This window comes from Equus przewalskii, chromosome 25 (genome assembly GCF_037783145.1).
Source record: "Equus przewalskii isolate Varuska chromosome 25, EquPr2, whole genome shotgun sequence".
Classification (NCBI taxonomy): domain Eukaryota; kingdom Metazoa; phylum Chordata; class Mammalia; order Perissodactyla; family Equidae; genus Equus; species Equus przewalskii.
In genome coordinates this window covers 25,142,264-25,156,774 of record NC_091855.1, presented here as the reverse complement: position 1 = coordinate 25,156,774, position 14,511 = coordinate 25,142,264, and the positions used below count along the sequence as shown (strand labels likewise).

Sequence of the window (14,511 nt, the reverse complement as noted above, 5' to 3'; positions counted from 1 at the left end):
ACACTGATTGTCACACTGTGGTTGCTGCTTGTTCCTCCACCACTGCAACATGATTTCTACTTTTGCTTCTAAATTTGACTTTGCTTAGTTTATTAGTGGTCTCCTCAGTCAAATTCAAAGGCGTTTTGCCATTACTTGTCTTACTTGACCCCTGTTTCTTTCCTCTTTCTTCTTGAAACTCTTGCGCTGACTTCAGTGCTCCTGCTTTTTCCTGGTTCTTCTGCCTCCGTTGTTTTCATTGTTTGCATTTGAATCTTCTTTTTATTTCCAGTTTGTCTTTTAAATGCTGCTGTTGTCTAGAATCCTATTTAGGGCTTTTCTCACTTAGCACTTCTCCCTAGGGGTTGTTATTTAATCTGATGCTTTAGCTATCACCTGTAAATGATGACCTCTAAATCCAGCTCTACTCACTCTCCTAACCTTCAGCCCTCCAGATGGAGTTGCTAGTGGACATCTCCATATGCTGTTCCACAGAATGCTCAGTCAACAGATTTACAGTGGAATTCATTCTTTCCTCAAAACCTGCTTTTATTTCCTATCTCAATTGATGGCATCATCCTTTAACCAGATATCCAAGCCTAAAATACAAAGAACATCCAGAATTATTTCTTCTTCTCTCCATCTAATTCGTCCCAATATCCTCTCTATTTATACATCCTGATATTCTTTGAATTTGCCCCATCCTCTTTTTTATTCCCACTATCCCAGTTTAGGCATGCTTCTTTTCATCTGTATTACCCTCTAAACATGTCTTTTTCTGTTTCCTCTGTAATCTGTCTTCTATACTGCTACTAAAGGGTCCTTTCTAAGACACAAACCATTCATGTTACACTCTTGATTAAAACCTCTTATAATTTATTGAGTTCTTACTACATACAAGGCATTATGCTACTCATTTTACATTGTCTCCTTTATTTCCTACAAGTGTTTATGAGAAGGGTACTGTTCTTTCTGTACTTTCTGTTTTAGTGATTTAAAAAAAAAAAAAGACTGAAGAGCAAAGAGATTAAGTAACTTGCCTAAGGTCACATTTATGGGACTTAGCAGACCCAAATATTTTTCTCCCCAAACTTGAGCTCTTAACTGCTATTCTATACTGATCCATCTCTGTTTGTAGCAAGCATTCTTCCAAACGGAGCATATGAGACAATCCTCTGGGTGTAGGAGGAGAGTTTTTGTAACATATTTATATTTTATACCTTATGTTTTAAGTATTTTAATTTTGTGAAATGTTTCATTATATATGTATATATGTGTTATATCTATATATTTACATGAATATCTATACTAATATTTTATATGTAACTATATTATGAAACATACCAAAATATTATTTCTCCACACCAAATATAGTACGTTTCATAAAATATACATATATGTATATGTATTTATGCACAGATTCATATGTGTTAATATCCCCATATTTTATATAATATATATTAATACTAATGTTATTTTATACATATATACTAATGTTATATATATTATGAAGCATATCTATATATAGATATATATGAACTATGGAGATATATGTGTTATATGCATATGAATATATATTTATAAAATAAAAAATATATTTATAAAAATTAATGAATACATATATTTATAAAATGAATAAATACATTTAGACATAAGCAACTATGCATTTTTTAGGTTGGAGACTTAGCAGGGATGGGCAAAGTATGGCCCATGGGTCACATACAGACTTTTGTAAGTAAACTTTATTGGAAACCAGCTACTCCCATTCATTTATGCACTGTCTAGGTTACTTTTGCAATACAATGGCAGAATTGAGCAGTTGTGACAGGGATCATCTGGCTAAAATATTTACTATCTGACCCTTTCCAGAGAATGTTTGCTAACTCCTGGTCTATAGGATCATCTCTAAGCTCCCTAGCAGTGCCTGCTCTGTCTGATGACTGTCCCACTTCCCTCGCTCACATGTGTTCGCTCTGTGAACCATTGAATGTTAAGTCCAGTTGTACCCCTGTGCTTTACGCTGTTTCCTTTCCCTGAAATATCACCCCAACTCTGTCTCCTTTGTCTCTTTTGCTTCACAAAATTTGGTGAAACTAACTTAGTACTTTCTCACCAAAAAAGAGTTAATCACTCTCCTTAATAGCCTATAATAACCTTTATACAGAGATACCTGTGTGGAGTGTGTCAGTGCTCTTATCGTGCTATTAAAATGCCTGTGTATCTTCCACCTAAGATGTACAATTTTGAACACTTTGATATTTCTAAAGTTGGGGTGTGTTTTATGGATGATCTGTAAATTTGATTTTGTAGTGTTTCCTTCCTTCCTCCTTTTATTTTCTGGAAAGGAAACTCCTGGAAAAAGCGGTAGTTTTAACTTGATGGTATAAGTTCCAATTTTTGACATTTTGATTCAAGGAAGTACTTTATTTATACGTCTTCTTTCTATTCTTGGAGTGCAAGCTCATTGAGGAAGGGTTTTTGTGTTATTTATTTTTGAAGAAGATGGTATCACAGTGCCCTGTGCATCATAGACCAAGTATTTCATGTTGAATTAAATACTAAGTTAAATTATATTGTTCAGTGATATAAGTTCAGGTAGTAGTCACCAGAATTAGTAGGTTAGTGGTCATATACAGTCAGAAATTTAATAGCATCATTTGTTTATGTTGCAATAAAAGCAGCTCAGTGAACTTCAGTAACTTTAGTTGGAGTAGCTTAGTTGAAAATTCTTTCAGTATTTTTGTTTTAAAGTTGGAGGTAGCACAGGGATCTAAGGAAAGCTAAAATATGTAGGATTTTCCTAAAATAAGTTGTATTAGAAATCAGATAACATTTTAAGTTTTAGTATCAAAATGTAATCACGTGATAACACAGTTGTGTATATATTTTAGAAAACTGTGTGAGACGTGAAACAATAGACTAGCAAATTGTGAAAAGACTGTTCAGTGACAGTGTTAATAAGTGGATTATGTTAGCTGGAATATTAAAACATCAAGGCTTTGTACCTTTTGAAAGTACCTTCTCTTGTGAATAAGGAACAACCAAAAGCTTTACATTTTCTCTTTCAAGGGATTGAACGGGAAAAAGAGGATCTGGAGAAGCAGATGTCAGATCTGAGAGTGCAGCTGAACTTCAGTGCAATGGCCTCCGAGGTGGAGGAGGTGAAGCGGTGCATGGAGCGAAAAGACAAGGAGAAAGCACATTTGGTAGCACAAGTAGAGGTGACTTTGCTATTTTTAAGCCATATTCAAAGGACTTTTGTTTTGTTTCATAGAATTGCTTAACGAAATTTTAAAATAAAGATTGTGATATTTTGTGAACTCTGGTTTCGGTATATAGATAATATAAATTATATAGTTGACTAATTAAATATATAAATTTCTATGAATTCGTTTCTCTTTCATTTGGACCTCAAAGCCAGGAATCTGTGAAACCTGAAAATATTTTTGTTCTGGTAGCAATTGAATCCTTTCTGCAGGCAGAAGAGACCTTTCTTCTCTGAACGAACAGGGAATTATCATTTATTTTGGGAGTGAAACTGGCAGAAGGTATAGCAGAAAGGTATTACTGATACTTCTGCTTCAGAATCATAAACATTTTCAAATCTCTAGCTGCTTGACATGAGGTGGAGTTGTGCTGCCTCCATTAATTTCAAGTTGTATAGTAATCGTGATGATGTGGTAACCATGAGTGAAGTGTGTAACTAGGCAGCTTACCGTTTCCTGCCTGCCTTTTATCCAGCACAGATGGGGTAATTATCAGAAAATATTAAAAATCAAAGGAAAGAACTTCATAAAAGGGAAATGGCTTAATTCCAATTATAATTATGCAAATTAGATCAAACATGGATGAGACATTTGGAAATAGATATGTATCAGTCCTCCTCTGTATCTGTTTTTATTAGTGAAGTTATGTTCTAATTGTAATAAGTTGCCACATTTGAAGAATTTCTTAAATTGTAATGAAAGGTAGAAAATTGGTGTTAAGCATCTAACTTTGTGTAATCCAAAGGAAATATTTAATGTTACCGCAGCCTGAGTTTCTCTTTCATCTTGTCAGTGTGTCAACAGAAAATGTATTTTAGATTTGGTTCAAGATTCAGATTGTAAAGATAATGAAATATTGACATACTCTTTACAAAGCCCTCTACATGTTTAATAAATACTTATCAGAAATATTCTCAGAGTATTGTAATTACAGGACTTTTAAAGTTTGCTTCATGGGAATTATTTTAGCCTTTGATCCTGCTGACAAAAGTGCTAAAATATGATCATTTTGCCAAAGGTAAGTGTTTAAAAGAACTATGCTAATAAATATCAAAGGTGGAAAAACCCCTTTGCTAAGCTGTTTATAACCACGTGTTGGTCTGTCCCCCCATCTCACTCCCTTCCTCCCTTCCTCCCTTCTCATTGTTTCTTTTCATTTACCACTTGTGGAATAATTTGAAAAAAAAATTTCAAATGCATAGGCATTTAAAAAATTACTTATAAAAACCGAATAATGCTGTCATTCAAAGAGCCTGGTTTTTCCTTTGTCCTAAGTTAATATTTCTTTTACATTTTCATGTGGGTTAGCGAGTGAGTTGGAATTCTCTTGGGTCAATTTGGATTGGTTGTATAGGTTTAGATGTGAAAGACAATTGGAGAGAGAGGTTGAACATTTACTCACATATCAAATACTTAATGACTGTCTGTCATTATATTAGACAGTTCTAGGTGCTGGTGATATAGCCACGAACGAAAAGCTGACAGGTTTTCCTGTCCCTATGCAGGTGGCATTCTGAAATTGATGCCAAAAGTTCTTTGAGTTTGTCTCAAGTCTAATTCAAATTCCTTTTGGAGGATGAAAGATTTTTTTCCAGTTGCCGTTGAAAAAGATATCACAAAAAGACATCATTCATCCTGGAAGAAATTACCATTAACCAGTTTTTTCTGTAATTTTCTTAGTTTTAACAATAAAATAATTAATTACATTTACGTCAGTTGTTTTAGATTTAGTGACACTTCTGATTGTGGCTTGTTTATTTTTCATACTTTGTGGAGTACCTTTGAATATCTTTATTCCCAAGCTATTCTCAAAATGACACTTGGTCTAGACTTTGTGAGAGGTATAGGTCATGGATCAATCAGTTATAATCTCTAACAGTTGGGAATTTTATTGAAATTTATTGAAAAGCATTTAGCCTCTGCTTTATTTTTTTATAAAATATTAGGTAGTATGGGATGTTGCCGTATGTACATTCTATAAAAATGGAGATTAATCTTTAGTTGCTTTTTGGAGACCAAATATAAATAAGAAAATATACACAAAATGAGGTTATTATATAAGGTTAGGGCTAAGAACATTTGTATAGTAACATTTCTTCTGGTGTGTTCAATCATTAATATCTTTCTCTTTAGCTTTGGCTTTCTAACACCTCTCCTATAGAACCTCACGCATGGTCTTGTCAAATAACTCATTTTTTCTTAAACTTCCCTACTCATTTCCATATTTCCTTCTTTTTTGTCTTAGTTCCAGTTGTTCATTGTTTCTGTAATGTCCTCTTTTTGTGGAAATTCTAAACCATTTCCTCCCTGAAGCCTTCTTGGATTATATCAATTGCAAGTAATAATCTTTCCTTCAGAACTGTCCTTTTGCCCACATCACTAATGTTCTTGGGGCACCTTTTTCACAGTCTTAAAGTAATCTGGGTATATTTCTTTAAAATTTCAAAGTGGATTGAAATAAAGGAGAAAAGGGGCTGCAGAAGAAAGCTGCCCATCACCAAGATAAATCCAACCTTGATGTCCTTACCTTGGTGAAGGCCTCATGTTTCAAGGTCTTGTCCTCACATCTGGAAACTTAGGTTTTCTGTGTCCTAGAGTTAATGTGATTCAGGAGACTGGCTCATATTAACAATGAAACTCATAAGAGAGTGGTATATGAAAGAGTGCCAGTTCATTGGTTTACCCTGTGGGAGTCCTATAGAGATATTTAAACAATATTCTCTTATGCAGGGCACCAGTCTCCTAATTTTATATACCCAGTGTTTGGAGAGCTGAATTAGTAACCCAAAAATTGCTTGGTCAACACAGAATATGAGAATAATGATGTCTAAAGGACTGTTTGTTCATGGCTATGATAAGGCTCTCTCACTCTCCACCTCTCTTTAACAGAGTCCTTGTAACCAGAGATTCTCTTTACTTCACCAGTGTATTGAACTGGCTTCTTTTGTCTTTCTAACAGTCTTCTCTTCTGCTTCTACTCTGATGCTCAACTTTCTGTTTATATTTTCTTCTGATATGTTGCTGTGCACAGATTTTGCTCTGGGCCATTTACCAGTATGCATTGATGTTGCAATTCAAGCTTGTGGCATTCTGGGAGCCACTTATAAATTAAAGACTTGTATCCTTTTCAGATCATAAATGAGTATAGATTAAGAACCAGGTCTTGTCTCTGTATCCCTTTGTGTCCCCCGACAATGTCTTACCCATATTAGGCAATCAATTAATATTTGTTGACTGAAATAATATATTGTAGAACATTTTTATGATTATTTTTTAAAGCTAACATTTGTTGTCCAGTCATTCCTTAAAAACACATTAATTCCTTGAATAGTTGTCAGTATTCAAGGAATCTTTTGCTCTGTTTCACTAATTGCATTTGTTTTTGTTGATCCAGAGTATATATTTTAAGCAGTTGTTTTACACTGGCGAAAACCAGCGAAAATAGCTTATAAAAAACCCAAATGGAAGCTACATTTGAGTTTGCATAATTTACCTTTCAAATTGTACCTAAGACCTTGAATCTGTATATGCATAGAAAATACTAAGTGCATTTTTCTCTCCTTCTAAACTTGAGTTGAACCTCATTAACCTTGATAGGCTATTTGTATTCATAAGAATTCCAAGCATCCTTGATCAATGATTCTCCCTGATTTAATCTCAGCCTCCATCTTCCATCAACTTACTCTTCATGAAAAAAAAATTTGACTTTTAAATTCATTGAAGAACTTCAAAGAAAGAAAAAAAAACAAGGTGCTATCCATAATTTAGATTAAACACTGAAAGTGGTAATTGAGTGACAACTAACGTGATTATTCATTAGCAGAAACTTGGGACTGTAATGCCAGAATTTGCTTTTAAAAAGAGAGAAGATAGTGGAAAACAGAAATGATAATCAATAATAACTATTTTTTTGATGGTTAGTATAGTAGAAGCAGAAGGAAAATTGTTCCTTTTACCATGCTTTTAGGATAAACTCTTTTGATTCTTGGTTTTCTTGTATAAAGCTGGCCACTTTGCTATGCAATAATGCTCACTTCAATACTTTTAAACCCTTCTTAGAGACCTGTGGTCTTAGAGATCTTAATTACTCTGTATGTCATTTCCTGTTGTACTTTTTTTTTTTTTTTGAGGAAGATCAGCCCTGAGCTAACTGCTGCCAATCCTCCTCTTTTTGCTGAGGAAGACTGGCCCTGAGCTAACATCCGTGCCCATCTTCCTCTACTTTATATGTGGGACTCCTACCACAGCATGGCTTTTGCCAAACGGTGCCGTGCCCGCACCCGGGATCTGAACCAGTGAACCCTGGGCCGCCGAGAAGCGGAACATGCGAGCTTAACTGCTGTGCCACTGGGCCAGCCCCCTTCTTTTTTTTTTAATCTTATGATTTCTTTATCCAAATTCATGTTGTAAAATAAAGTATTATCTGAGTACTAAGTAATTTCTAATACACAGATTGTAAAGAAAACAAATATTGGCAGCACGACTTTATATAATGTTAAGATGTTAGCCTATAGTTTGCTCTTCTTTGGAGAAGATTAACCAATTAGGCAATCTTTTGGCCATCTTGATTAAAGAACAGTTTCTGTCTGTCTTAATGGTGGTCTAGGTTGTTGTAGAGCAAACCTCCTACTGAGAAAAACTAGAAAAGACATATATTTTTAAAAATCTGTTTGAAGTTATCAGAGTAATCTAGGCAGGAGGAGAGGAGGGGTCAAGTATTCTGTTGAGCAGAGCAGTGATGCTCTGACATTTGGCACCGGTTCCCCTGAACTGTCTTCTGAATCATGAACTGAGCAGGGCTTACAGCAGAGCGTAGGTGCACTGAAGAGGGAGAGCCCTGGTGTGCACCCCGCACTTTCAGTGGGGCCACCCAGAGGGCTGAACCCTAGGACAACCAGTGACCTGAACAGAAAAAGAAAGATGTCTGTTTGGAAAGGAATTAATAATACTCTTTATTCTCAATTGGTGTTTAGAAAATCCAACAGAATCTACAGATACATTGTTAACATTAACAAATGATGTCTGTATTTTGGCTAGGACACTAATTAAAACCAAATATCAAAATAAAGTGAACTTTGATCAGACATTTAAAGCTAAATTAAAAACAAAAAAGCAATGAATCATGTTCGGTCATGAAACATATTGTTCCCCCAAACATATTGCCGTAACTATTTCTTTTTATTGAAAACCAAAAAATGTTTTTCTACATTCTTAAGTAAAATTTATTTATTTATTTATTTTTTGAGGAAGATTAGCCCTAAGCTAACATCTGCCACCAATCCTCCTCTTTTTTGCTGAGGAAGACGGGCCCTGAGCTAACATCCGTGCCCATCTTCCTCTACTTTATGTGTGGGACACCTGCCACAGTGTGGCTTGGCAAGCGGTGCATAGGTCTGTACCTGGGATCCGAATCTGTGAACCCTGGGCTGCTGAAGCGGAACATGTGAACTTAATCCCTGCGCCACTGGGCCGGCCCCTGCAATTTATTTTTAAAATTAAATAAGAGAGATAATATATATAATTAACATTAGGTGCAAGAAAGGGGCTCTTACCTATAGTACAAAGGAGAAGCAAAATTATAGAGTCTTGATTCGTTCCATTGATAGGAATTAGTGGCTGCTCTAGGTCAGCGTTGTGCAGTAAGTAGCACGTTGAGCAGTGATGGAGGTGTCTGATATCTGTGCTGTCCAGTAGAGGCTAGCCATATGTACCTGTTGAGTGCTTGAAGTGAGGTCAGTGTGACTGAATTTTTAATTTTACCTAGTTTTAGTTTGAGCATAGGTGGAACTTAACAGATGGCAACATGATTGGATGGTGTGAAATTGGGTTAGGAGCCATGTCTTGGATTCTCATTGGTATTAGAAAGCACACTAATTTTACTTTTATTGTCTGAATATGGTGTGGCTATGTGGGAGGGGGGTATTCTTGGACTTTAGTGGGGAGCTGATTAAAGAAACATTCCTCAAAGTCATCTGTTTTATGTCTACTGGAGTCAAAAATAGGGATTATTAATATTTTTCTTCCTATTTTTTTAAAAGATTGGCACTTGATTAACAGCTGTTACCAATGTTCTTTTCTTTTCCTTCTTCTTCTCCCCAAAGTCCCCCAGTATATAGTTGTATATTCTACTTGTGAGTGCCTAGAATCCGAACTGGCAAAGAAACCCTGGGCCACCGAAGTGGAGCATGCAAACTTAACCACTCGGCCATGGGACTGGTCCCCATATTTTTCTTTTTTTTAAATGTGGTAAAATAAACAGAAAACTTACCATCTCAACCTTTTTATTTTTGTGAGGAAGATTAGCCCTGAGCTAACATCTGTTGTCAACCTTCCTCTTTTTGCTTGAGGAAGATTGTCGCCAGCTAACATCTGTGCCAGTCTTCCTCTATTTTATGTGGGATGCTGCCACAGCATGGCTTGATGAGTGGTGTATATGTCTGCACCCGGGATCCGAACCTGCAATCCCCGGGCTGCCAAAGCAGAGCGTGTGAACTTAACTGTTATGCCACTGGGCCGGCCCCCCATCTTAACCATTTTTAAGTGTACATTTCAGCGTTATTTAATATATTCACATTGTTGTGCAGCCATCACTGTCATCCATCCCCATGACTCTTTTCGTTTTGTAAAACTGAAACTCTATACCTATTGAACAATGGCTTGCCATTCTCCCCTTCCCCTAGCCCCTGACAATTTTTACCATTATACCCTCTGTAACCATGATTTTGACTACTCTATGGGTATCTCATTTAAGTGAAATCATACAGTGTTTGTCTTTTTGTCACTGGCTTATTTCACTTAGCATAATGTTCTCAACGTTCATCCATGTTTTGGCATATTCCAGAATTTCCTTCCTTTTTTTTTAAGGCTGAATAATATTCCATTGCATGTATATATACCACATTTTGTTTACCCACCATCAGTTTATGGACACTTGGGTAGCTTCCATGTTTTAGCTATTGTGAATAATGCTGCTATGAACTTGGGTATACAATTATCTCTTCAAGACCTTCCTTCCAGTTCTTTTGGATAAATACCCAGCAGTAGAATTGCTGGATCATATGTTAATTCTATGTTTAATCTTTTGTGGAACCACCATACTGTTTTCCACAGAGGCTGTACCATTTTATATTACCACGAGTGGTGTACAAGTGTTCTCATTTCTCCACATCCTTGCTAACACTTGCTACTTTCTTTTCTTTTTTTAATAGTCGCCATCCTAATGGATGTGTGGTAGCATCTCAAGGGATCATTATTTTTTTTTTTTTTAAAGATTTTATTTTTCTCCTTTTTCTCCCCAAAGCCCCCCGGTACATAGTTGTATATTTCGTTGTGGGTCCTTCTAGTTGTGGCATGTGGGACGCTGCCCCAGTGTGGTCCGATGAGCAGTGCCATGTCTGCGCCCAGGATTCGAACCAACGAAACACTGGGCTGCCTGCAGCGGAGCACGCGAACTTAACCACTCGTCCACGGGGCCAGCCCCTCAAGGGATCATTATTTTTGTTTGAAACAATATATACTTCAAAAAAAGAAAATAGGCCTCTCATCTCATGTACCCTTCCTTAGCTTCTCTTTTCTCCTCCTGTCTAAAATAGAAAAATTGATTTCTCCCAAGCACACAAGGTTATTGTATCATGTGACATAATATGTCTGATCTGTTTCAGATAAACCATAATGTTCTATAATGATTTAAAGCAATAATATTGTGTTAGGTTACATTTAGTTTCTCCTCCTAACTATATGTCATGTAATTAGAAATAAAATAATATTTCTTTAGTTGAACTATGTAACATCAGTACTGGTAAGACACAGGTGTGCATCTTTTATTGAGACCTGCTTTAGCCTATTGCGTTTCATAGCAAATGTATGGCCACAGGTTGTTTTGCCTCAGTCAAAAGCAGTCCCAAATACCAGTCTCCTTAAAGCAGGACAATTTCATCCTAGTTATATTCAAATTTTCTTCTCCCAAAGTGCCTACTTTAGTTAAACATCAGAGTTGCAGAGTTAAAATTATCCGTCTAATAGAGTGTGAGAAAAATTAAGAAAACACAAATGTACTTTGAGATACGTGTGCCAGGGTCAGAATTTCCCTAGTGTGTTGCTCGCGCCTAGATGTTAATTTTATGCCCCCTTGTGTTTTAAGTTAAACACTCTGAAGAAATGTGTATTTAAAATATTCTGTGTAGTGAACATCACGGCTAATGAAACAGAAGTTAATATTTTATTTCTTCACAAAGAGATGAATGTATTTAATTAATTGAACATTATTTTCTGTACTTTGCTTAAGCTTAGTATCATGTTTCATTAAAAAGTACAAGGAAACTGTAGTTGTATGAAGGAGATATGTTCTCATAGGATTTGTGGAGAAATAATTATTTTTAATCACAGAGAAAGACTGAGGAAACTATTATTTGGGATTAATGTCCTTTGTGTGTCACTGCTTCGTTTGGCAAAAGGAAAATGATAAGAGTATATTGGTCAAAATTAGTATGATAGAAAAGACAGAAGGCTATATTTTTAAAAGAAGAATATTTGTGACACTATTACTGCAAGGGCCCCTGATGTTTTATGTGGCTGATCCCTAACTCATTAAGGGTTTGAATCACATTTTAAAGATTATTAATATTTGTTTTACTTGAGTTAAAAAAATTGACTCACAGATTTTAAGTATATATTCTAATTTCAACCAATCATGGCTTTAGAAAACAGTTTTAAATGGTATGACCCCAACGAGTGATGGCCTGATTTAGCTGCATGTAGGTGTGTTTTGGGACAACCACACTTGTTTTGATTGATTTGAGTTCTTTATTCAAAGAGACTTGCCTTAGTTTTCTTGACTGTGGAAAATTGATTAGTTGTTCTCTTGGTATCAGTTCATAAAACACCTAAATTATACCAAAATGAATGAGTTCATCAAGACATGCAAGAATACATCAGGCTCATTTCCCAGTAGAGGTCAGCGGGGTGTAGCTTAATTGAGAACCTAAGAATTTTAGGTGAAATCTTATTAAATCTGTTAGTTCTTTTGTTTACTCAGTAAAGGCAAAACTTGATAACATCAGTTAAGTGTTTACTGTGAGAAATAGACCTGCTTTGGGTTTTTATGCAATTGTTGTTATAATATCAGCAGACGTGGCTCTGCCTAGGCTTCCAAGAAAGGGAGAGATTCACTACGAAATCAAATAAATTATATCTCTGTGACCTTGCTGGCCAGCCCCACAACGCCAGCTTAGCAAGTATATGGTCTGCACCTCACTTCCGCATTCTAAATCTCTCTACATTATGTCTAATTTGCCCCCAACACTAACTCAAGGGAGTGTTGAGCATGCAGTTTTGCAGCCTGCATTGAACAGGAGATGGGGATGGGGCTGACTGTTATTGGGTCATACATGACAGTGCCAGTAATCAAGCTTTCTTTTAGTTGAGAAACATGACCTTGCCTTGTATTTTTCATAACCCTCTAGCCTAGCCTTGTGTCCCAGGTTGGCACTCAGTGAAAGCTTGCTGAATTTACATTAATCCTAATATCACATTTACAAATACATATCCACGCCTTAGTAGTGTTATATTCTCTCTGTAATTTCTTTGCAGGGATTTTTTTCTTTTTTGTAAAAGCTTTCTGTCCATTTCAGTTTAGTTAAAACTAAATCATCTATAAAAGCAATTAACTGGTCACCTGGAAACTAAAATGTTCTAACATGCTGGAAGAGAGTTTGATTTCAGTAAATGCAAAAACTAGAAAGAAAATGTTAATATTTTTTCCTGTACTTGAGTCAGTCATCTTCCTCACTGGGGTATTTGCATCTCATTTTGGATATAGTGTCCCTATTCTCTTCAGTCAGTATTTTCATCTTGTCCTTGCTTTAAGGAAGTCATGTTTTGGGCTGGAATTAGTCTAATCTTTGTTCACAGAGTCACTATTAAAGATGATTAATTGAATCTTGTTTTAAATGATCTACCTGAGGTTCATTTGCTATTTATTAGCTTTACTGTCACTGTTTTTGTCCTTGTAAAGAACCAAGCTTTATATACCCATGCTTTAGACATCATTTTCGTTTTAGCATATCATTTTGATACGTTCAGACAGTTGCTACTTTTCATGGTACTGGATTTCTAGAAACTGTATTGTAAAACAGATTATTCTATTGTGGCTTCTGTGTTTTTATATGAGAAATATTATAATCAAGAATTGTGTTTTCAACCAAGGATTTTTTTTTTTGAGGACGATTAGCCCTGAGCTAACATCTGCTGCCAATCCTCCTCTTTTTGCTGAGGAAGACTGGCTCTGAACTAACATCTGTGCCCATCTTCCTCTACTTTGTTTGTGGGACGCCTGCCACAGCATGGCTTGACAAGCAACGGGTAGGTCTGCACATGGGATCCGAAGCGGCTGCTGAAGCGGAAGGTGCAAACTTAACCGCGGTGCCACCAGGCCAGCCCCAACCAAGGATTTTTAACCAAAACACTTCTGCTTAAAATGAACTTGTCATCAATGACAAGATATAAAAATTCTTAATGTATGTAATAATTAAAATTTAAAATTATTCTTTAGTTTTGGTAAAATTAGTATACTACAAACATCCACATAATTTTACAGTGTACATGTTTACTCTGGTATACTAAAAAGTGTATGTACGTCTACAGTTATTGAACCATACCTTTGATGTGTTTAAAACTGACAGGCTAGCTATTATAAATATTAAAATAAAAATTTATAGTAACTATTTTTTTGTCCTGGAATTTAGAAGGGGCTTTCTCAGATATTATCAAAGTCTTTGGGAAAATTGAAGAAATTGAACAAGTGGCTTTTTCTCTTTACTAATTTCTCATTAGTAAATCGAGGCTTTACAAATGATCGTACTTTAGTTTGACTTGCCCTAATTTGGGATCATTCTTTTCAAACATTGCGCCATCAGATTATTTTGATTTTTTACAAAAGGCTTTATTTGTGAATGTCTGAGAGAGGTATCTTTTTGATCAGATCCTCTTGTTAATTTTTTCCCTCTTCCTCATTCTCCTTTCAACCCTCTTTCCCCCACCAATACCAATGTTAAGCGTACTTTGATCGTGAAAGAAGGCAACAAAGGCAACGGAAGGCGGGACTGCTAGGCACACTCTTGCGGAAGTGGTGTTGGTCATTGTTTGTGTTTTGGGATTGGCTGCATGGGCGTTCATTTTCTCTCTCTGTATCTGTCTCTCTCTTCCCTACCCCTCCCTCTCTTTCTCTCTTTTTATTACTTTCAGTAGCAACTGTTGAATTATCTTCTTT

The 14,511-nt window shown here is 35.9% G+C and overlaps 1 protein-coding gene across 12 annotated transcripts in view; it reads left to right on the top strand.

The window, feature by feature from the left end:
• Positions 1 to 14,511, top strand: part of CEP128 (centrosomal protein 128) — a 381,669-nt gene that overhangs the window by 98,017 nt on the left and 269,141 nt on the right. For all 12 annotated transcript variants that reach the window (XR_011532693.1, XR_011532692.1, XR_011532691.1 and 9 more), the window contains one exon: positions 3,049 to 3,200. Coding sequence is in view for 9 of the 12 variants with exons in the window: in XM_070593019.1 (XP_070449120.1) it covers positions 3,049 to 3,200 (152 nt within the window). In the remaining 3 variants the exon portion in view is untranslated. The remainder of the gene's footprint in view (positions 1 to 3,048; positions 3,201 to 14,511) is intronic.